Source organism: Dermacentor silvarum, unplaced genomic scaffold (genome assembly GCF_013339745.2).
Source record: "Dermacentor silvarum isolate Dsil-2018 unplaced genomic scaffold, BIME_Dsil_1.4 Seq656, whole genome shotgun sequence".
In the NCBI taxonomy this organism is placed as follows: domain Eukaryota; kingdom Metazoa; phylum Arthropoda; class Arachnida; order Ixodida; family Ixodidae; genus Dermacentor; species Dermacentor silvarum.
The window spans coordinates 11,363-19,957 of record NW_023606584.1 but is presented as its reverse complement, the minus strand read 5'-3'; the positions used below and the strand labels follow the sequence as shown (position 1 = coordinate 19,957).

The window sequence follows — 8,595 nt, the reverse complement described above, 5'->3', positions numbered from 1 at the left end:
AGGTTGGTCTGGTTTGACCCAAAAGTGAACGGGAGCCTTGGGGTCACTTTGTCGGTTGCTCTGACATGTCTGGCAGTACCGTACTTACTCTTCAATCTGGTGGTCCATTTTTGGCCACCACATGAGCCCTCTAGCTGCTGCTTTCATAGCGCTCATCCCCGGGTGATATGCATGCAGTAGTTGGAGCACTCGCTCTCTTGCGGCTTCGGGAATTATCACACGATTCCCCCAGAGTATGCAACCCCGGTGCAACGACAACTCTGTCTTCCTCACCTCGTATGGTGTAAACGTGCTGTCTAGTTGTGTCGAAGGCCAGCCACTCAGGATCCAGTCCTTCACCCTGGTCAAGACGCTGTCTTTTTTGATCAGCTTGACGATGTCCGGTGCCTGTAACGGTGCACACTCGACAGCTTCCAGTAGAAGCACGTCTCCAGGTGGTTGTGGTTCGTCCTCGTCCCCGGGGGCTGGCAGTCGACTGAGTGCATCAGCGTTGGAGTTGTCCTCACCTCGCCTGTACTGGATGCGATAGTTATACGCAGACAACAACAAAATCTAGCGCAGCATTCTGGGTGACAGTACTTCCGGCACTCGCTTGTCCGTGTTTAATAAACCCAAAAGCGGTTTGTGATCTGTTATCACCGTGAATTCTCGCCCAGCCAGGTACTGATGAAATTTTTTTACCCCGAAGACGACTGCTAGACCCTCCTTGTCAATTTGGGCGTAGTTACGCTCACTTGCGCCTAGAGTTCGTGAAGCATAAGCTATGGGTTGCTCCCTCCCGTCAGCTGCTTTATGGGCCAGCACCGCCCCCACCCCTACAGGGGATGCGTCACAGCACAGCATCACGGGACGCTCGGGGTCATAAGAAACAAGTACGGCATCGGAGCTAAGTAGCTTCTTCAGCTTCTCGAAAGCACGTTGGTGCTCACCTTTCCATTCCCATTCGTGGTCGTGGTCTAGGAGCCGGTATAGAGGTTCCGCCGCTCCGGTCCTGCCCTTGAGGAAACTGCTATAGAAGTTCAGTAGCCCCAAAAAGGCTTGCAGCTGCTTCTTGCTAGTGGGCGTTGGCGCTTGCTGGATGGCGTCAGTCTTGCTTTGGCTCGGGTGGATCCCTGTATTATCAATCCGATGTCCCAAGAATTCAATGCTCGTCTGGTTGAATTCACACTTCTCCTTGTTAACTCTCAACTGCGCTCTTTGCAAACGCGACAGCACAGCCTCCAGTCTTTCTGCGTGTTCTGCTGCGTTACGCCCGAAAATCAGGATATCATCAAGATAAGCTTTAACGCCAGGAATGCCTGCCAACAACGTGTCGATGACTCGTTGAAACACCCATGGCGCGACAGAAATTCCAAACGGTAGCCGCCTGACCTTGTGTAGCCCCTTGATAGTGTTAACTGTGAGCACTTCGGCCGACACCTCATCCAGAATAAGCTGTTGATAAGCTTGAGCTAGGTCGAGCTTAGTAAATATCTTGCTTGACCCGAGAGTCGACAATATTTCCGCGGCAGTAGGCAAAGGATACCCGCTGGTTTTAACTGCCTTGTTTACCGTGCTACGGTAATCCCCGCAGAGACGCAAGGTTCCGTCTTTTTTCCTTACCACCACGAGCGGAGTTGCCCAGTTGGAGTACTCGACTGGTTCCCAGACTCCTTATTGCACCAAGCGGTCCACTTCCTTGGCCACATCGTCTTTCAGTGCTAGTGGAACTGTACGACTTTTGAGGAACGTTGGTTTGGCGTCGTCTTTCAGTTCGATGTGCACTGGCGGTCCATTGAAGCCAGGAAGGTCACTGCGAAACACCTCAGAAAATCGTGAAGTGACGTCTTCAACATTCAGTTGCTGAATTCCATGCAGCCCAATGCCCAACGGCCTAAACCAGTTCCGCCCAAGCAAACTGTTACCGCTTCTCTTCACTACCAACAAAGGCAGCTTTGCCGTCCGACCCTTGAATTCCACAACAACACTTGCGCGACCAACTACAGGCAACGCCTCTTTTGACCAGGTTACGAGCGTTGTGCTTGACTCTCGAAGGGGTATTTTACTTTGCTTTCCCTCGATAGAGCGAAACGTTTCTTCACTCACAATTGAGCACGATGCTCCAGAATCAATTTCCATGGGTACATTCTGCCCTTCAATCTGTACTTCAACCATGAATTTTTCTTCTTGCTCATTCACCTCGCAGAGGGAAAATAATTCGGTCATTTCGTAGGCGCCCTTGCTTTTACTCTCTTTTTTCTTCTGCTCGTGTGAAGTTTTTCTTTGAAACTTTCTAACTTCGTCTTTTGAACGACAGGCTTTCGCAATGTGTCCGATTTTCTTGCACTTGAAACATGCCGCCTTTCTAAAACTGCATAAATGCGGAGCGTGCTTACCGTTGCAGCGATAGCAACTGGACTCTTCCGCTGCGGTGTCTTGCTTCGTGCGAGTTGCTTGAATTAGGCCCTGGCTGTCTTTTGTCTCGTCTCGTCCCTGGTTGCGTATGTCTCGCTGCTGCTTTGCTGTAGCCTCAGCTGTCACGGCCATGTCGTACGCGACCTGGAACGTAAGGTTGGGCTCGGCGAGAAGTCTCTGCTGGACTGCTTCGTTCTTGATGCCGCACACGAAACGATCTCGCATCATGACGTCCAGCGGTAGTTGCTTGTCACCAAAACCGCAGTCTTCCGTTAGCTTCCGCAGAGCCGTGACGTAGTCTGCCACCGATTCATCAGCCGCCTGGTTTCTCCTGTAGAACAAAAACCTTGCGTGCAGCTCGGAAGGCCTCGGATGCAGGTGCTTGCGAACGGCCGTCTTGATTTCGTCGTAGCTTGCCATGGTCGGTCTTACTGGCTTCACCAGGGTTACGATGAGCCCGTACGCTGCTTCGCCGCAACAACTCAGCAGAACTGCTCTTTTCTGCTCGTCCGTTGTTATCTTGTTCGCGTCGCAAAACATTTCCAACCGCTCGACGTACTCATCCCAAGACGCGCCCGTGCCAAGACGATACTCGCCGATCTTGCCGACAGCCATCCCGCCTTCTTTAACGGCGGCCTCGCCGGGCCGGTCCGCCTCGTCGCCAATGTAGTAAATCAGTCGGACGCCCAGTGGTGAAATGAACGTAGGTTTATTGACGCACACTCCTTTTATAGCATGAGTGAAACTCGTGATAAGGCCACCGCTGCTTGCGTGGGTGATAAGCGATGAAATGTACATGTGACGTCAGTACATAACACAATGATTGTGCACTTTTCTTTTTAGCGACAGTGGTAAGCTCCCAGTAAGGATTTGGCAATGCCTGCCGTATGCACTCCAACCCAATTTTATTCTTCTGTAAATTTCTTTCTCGTGATCAGGGTCCCCAGTGAGTAATTGACCTAGATAAATGTACTCCTTTACAGACTCTAGAGGCTGACTGGCGATCTTGACTTCTTGTTCCTTTGCCAGGCATTATCTTTGTCTTCTGCATATTGACACAATGATGTGGGGCTCTCGCACCGCGGGATGGCGCGCGCGAAGGTCGGCGCCATGAAAGACGACGAAGCACGTAGGCTGCACGCTCTTCTTCTGGCCCGCCATTAAAGAGAAGCGTCTATTTTTTCAAGACTCCGTCTTCGATCAACGTTACATTTTTCTGGTGGAGGTGCTGGGTACATGCTACCGCTTCCAGATCGAACCCCGTCTACAAGCCCAGTACGAAGTCCGGTCGAGCTGACTCCTGTTCACGTACGGACAGGCCGTCGACTTCAAGAACTGCCACCTCAGTACGAGCCTCTACCCAACCGAGTCAGAAGGATGAATGCATCAGTTTCATCTTCTTCCTCAACCGCACCGACCGAGGTCGTCCTTAACCAGCCGCTAATCCCCAAATCCTCCCATGGGGACACTTTCGAGGATGTTGAGGACTGGCTCGATCACTTTGAGCGTGTCGCAGAGTTCAACGGCTGGACTCCGGAGCGCAAGCTACGCAATGTGTCACAGACCCCGGGATCGAGGCGCAGACGCCGGACTAAATTCCAAAGCCGACTTATCAGCTTCCGAAAATAATCCCACGAAAGCAAGGACAATTAAGAGTGGGCCCTCTGGTGAGCCAGCGAACGCCGGTTGCTGTCCAAAGACCGAGTCAGAGCCCAGAGTTGTCAAAACACAACAAAATATATTCTTCACACAAGGCAGTTACACACACACTTGCACACTTAGGCTAGACACAACACAATACAAATCAGATGGGTATTAACAAACACAATAAAATAATTAACGACAAGCACTAAGAGTCCAACATGTAAAGTACAAAATAAATAGGAACACTAAGTGTCCAATCGTATTCACCGTGTTGGTCTTGAAGTCAGACGATCTCGGCGTAACTCAGGGCAAATCTCGAAGAAGGAACTTCTTCCGGAAATGCAGACGCTCGATGAACTCGTCGACTAGCTTGCCGGGGAATCCCCTTCTTCCGCAGACGCTCGGTCTTCACGTTACATCACTTCACCGGTGCGGACTCAACTCTCTGAACTCCATGAATTTCCGAATTCCCGGATTCCTCTAAACGATTCTCGCACGGCGGTTATATACCTTCCACAGGTGTTCTCGAACCTTCCTAGCGGAGTCGTGATCTCGTAGCATGGCCAAAGCTTGGGAAGCTTCGCGTCTTTTCTCCTACCTTCGACCGCCGTCTGAGTGTTGTCGAGGGGGGGGGGGGTGATGATGACTCATGCTGTTGGCGCTCGCGCTCACGCTGTAGTTATCTCTCTCGACTCGCCGGGTGAGAAGGTGTCTCGGCGCGCTCGTGTCCTCTCTCTCTCTCTCCGGTTAACGTCGCTTCGTCGAGTCTCTTCCAGACGTTTCGGCGCCGTTAGCGTTGTTGTTTGAGTCGTATGCGCTCTCCCCCTCTGTTGAAGTTGCGGCGGGGCTTTAGCGGCGGGGCGGGCGTGTTCTTTCGCTGGCTTACGTGACACGCGGCGCGAGCTTGGATTACGCGCTCTTTTGTGACACAATGCCTACTTTGCCCTCGAAGACTATGCGCGGACATGGTTGGAGAACCGTGAGGCGGTCTTATCAACATGGGACGAATTCCGACGGCAGCCAATCAACACATATGCCAGCCCCAATCGCAAGGAGCGAGCTGAATCTGCAATTCAAGCGAGAGTACAGCGGCCGAACGAAAGCGTCGCAATGTTTGTCGAAGATATGTGCCGACTTCTCTCACGCGCGGATCCGTCCATGCCGGAAGAAAAGAAGCTAAGGCACTTGATGCGCGGTGTCAAGCAAGAGTTATTCGGTGGCATAATACGCAATCCACCAAAGACCGTTGCAGAGTTTCTCGCGGAATCCATATCAACGGAAAAGGCACTGCAGCAGCGAACAAGGCTGTACAACCGCGACGTGTCGACCCTCTCGCGTGACCCTCGACGCCTTGCGGGAGCTCATTAGGCTTGTTGTTCCAGAAGAGCTCCAAAAGCTTCAGGTGGCTGCGGCATCGGTACCGCGACTCGCTCTGGCTGAGGTCGTCCGGGAGGATATCAGGCAGGCAGTCCAATCGCCGAGCGAAGGGAGACACCACACTCCGAGACACGGCAGCCACAGCCTGGCATGTCGTATGCGGAAGTTGCGCGAAGTTCGTTGTCCCCGACTTTTCACTGTATGAGCTACGTCCCGGACTTCCATGGTGTGCGCGCCGTGGAACAAGCAACTGGCGACTTCAGGCCTCGCCGCACGCCATTTATGGCTGAAGCACGACCAACCCACAAGAGCGACGTATGGCGCACTGCAGACCGGAGGCCCTTGTGTTTTCATTGCGGTGAAGCCGATCACCTCTACAGGGCATGTCCTTACCGCCGAGCTGGGCTCCGTGGATTTTCACTGAATGCGCCGTGCCCGCGCAATGGCGAACGCCCCTGGAGATTGAAGCCTACCTCGCGGACACCAGGACCTCGTTTGCCCCATGATTCGTCACACCCGGTCACCGTCACCCACCCAACACAGGTCTCCCAGCCCCCTCTTCACGCCGAGTGCTACAAGTCATCGCTCACCCAGCCCTGCTTCCCGGGAAAACTGATTCCAGCCACCTGCGGACGTGAGGTCGCTGATGTTGCGAATGCTGAAGATCCTCCACTACGACGACCGCGATATGACGCAATTGAGACGCAGAGAAATCAGTGCAGTTCGGTGTCAGTATCTTGCGACGTACCAGTTACCATAGATGACCACGGAGTCATCGACATGGGTGCGGATACGTCTGTTATGAGCCAGAATCTCGCGCGTATACTGAACAAAGTTTCGACGCAATGGGCCGCAACTCAGATTCGTACTGCAGGAGGGCACCTCATAACTCCAATGGGCCGGTGCACGACACGAGTCAACACTCGCGGTTTCACGTACATCGGCGACTTCGTCATTCTTCCTGAATGTTCAAAGGACCTTATACTCGGCATGGATTTCCTTCAGGCGAACGGTGCCATGATCGACCTGCAAGAGTCTAGAGTCAGCTTTGCTACTACACAAGCCATAGCGAACAGCAATGACAACGACCGTGACATCGCGCTTCACGTTGCCGACGATCACGTCACGTTGCCACCCAAGAGCAGCGTGCTTACCCTTGTCCGATGCGACATGGAGGACGATGCCGAAGGAATTGCTGAGGCAAACATCCCCCTGCTTCTTGAGCGCCACATTTGCATAGCCAGAGGGCTTCTTCAGGTGCGAAACAGATGTTCAGTCGTGTTGCTAACAAACTTTAGCAACGAGTATCGGCATGTACCACGAGGAACGACAATCACATTTCTTCGCGAAATCATTGATGTTACTGACATTGGCACATTGGAAATCGCATCGTCTCAACAATCTGAGTTACCCAGCCTAAAAGAACGGATTCACGTTAACGCTGCTCCTCCAGACCATCAGAAATACCGTGTACTGAGTCTCGTTAATGAATTTGCCGAGTGTTTTTCAACGTCGTCCAAAGTACGGCGCACGTCCATCACAAAGCACCGCATTATTACGGACGAATCCGCATGTCCTGTTCGCCAGCATCCTTAGTGTCTCCAGTGGAAAGGGAAGCGATCAAGCAGCAGGTGAAAGAGATGCTCCAAGACGACGTAATCCAGCCGTCCACAAGCCCGTGGGCCTCCCCTGTAGTGTTAGTCAGAAAGAAAGACAACACATTACGTTTCTGTGTAGATTACAGAAAGTTGAACCGTCTCACCAAGCGCGATGTTTATACATTGCCACGCATCGACGACGCATTGGATCGTCTACAACATGCCAAGTTTTTTTCTTCGTTGGATCTTAAATCCGGGTATTGGCAAATCGAAGTTGATGAGCAAGATCGTGAAAAAAAATGTGGTTGATCCCTCTTATATAGGAATCGGTATAGAACACGAAAGTGAAACGTGTCTTCACAGAAGTAGTGTAATGTTTATTGCACATTGATATATAATGTCTATTGGTGTTTTGTGGCTAAAGCGCCCTTAGGCGTTGATGCACCCACGCTGACGCCTGGTGGCACGTCTCCTCCATCACGACTACCAACGTCGATGACCATGAGCAACCGTCGTGCATATGGAAGCTGCACTACGCTGCACACGCTAGCACAACGCGAAAGACGAAGCACGTAACTGACACACTAATACAACGCGCAAGACAAAGCACGTAACTGAATCGTCACCGAGTCAAATCAGCGCGTACAGCGCGTCGTAATTGCAGCCTCCGCGATCAACTTCAGAAACATTTTCAGAGCTAATTGCGGAGGCCACGCTCCGCTCTGCTGAGTACGGTGAACGCCACCTAGGTGGCGTTGGTAGTGCTTCTTGATGCCAGCGTCCCTTCGAATGCTGGCATCGAGGCGTCGTAGTGCTGAGACCACCGAAGCGTTCACTGTCGGTGCGCGTTAGTGTCATAATGCAGTACTTCTCTTTTCTGCTCGTAGGCGGCGGCACCGCCCCGAGCAAGAGCGCGGGTACACGGAGGAGTGTTAGATATATAAGGCGCGTCTGTGTAGCTCTCTGCAAATGCGTTTGTGGCGCAATGGGTTAAACGCTCGGCGATCTATCGTCGCGGACCGAGAGGTCGTGGGTTCGATTTCCAAATTTTGCATGTTTGTGGAACTTTTTCTTCTGGTTTCTTTCTTTGTATTATGTTCGTGTATGTTCGTGTGACGTATTTCCGTGACGGAAATACGTCAGTGAAGTCTTGGGGACCCCGGCATAAAACACTTTCTTGTTAAAACAGCGTTTGTGACACCTGACGGGCTTTATTAGTTCAAAGTTCTCCCCTTCGGTCTCTGTTCCGCACCTGCCACCTTTCAGCGGATGATGGATACCGTGCTTGCTGAACTCAAACGGCAAACCTGCCTCGTATACTTGGATGACGTCGTCGTGTTTTCGAGCATGTTTGACGAACATCTCGCACGAGTCGAGAGCGTCCTCGCTGCGATCCGTAGTGCCGACCTCACCATCAAGCCTGAAAAATGCTACTTCGGGTTCCAAGAGCTCAAAATTCTTGGCCATGTCGTTGGTCCTAAAGACGTCCGACCAGACCCCGATAAGTTAGCTGCCGTCGCCGAGTTTTCACCACCAACAGACAAGGCTGTCCAAAGCTTCCTTGGTTTGTGCGCCTATTATA

General features: G+C 52.1%; 1 protein-coding gene across 1 annotated transcript; it reads right to left on the bottom strand.

Moving 5' to 3' along the window:
* Positions 1–1,653: 1,653 nt before the first annotated feature.
* On the bottom strand, positions 1,654–3,206 carry LOC125941940 (uncharacterized). The gene has a single exon (XM_049659820.1). The coding sequence runs from the start codon at positions 3,190–3,192 to the stop codon at positions 1,654–1,656; it is 1,539 nt and encodes a 512-aa protein (XP_049515777.1). The 5' UTR covers positions 3,193–3,206.
* Between the last annotated feature and the right edge of the window lie 5,389 nt (positions 3,207–8,595).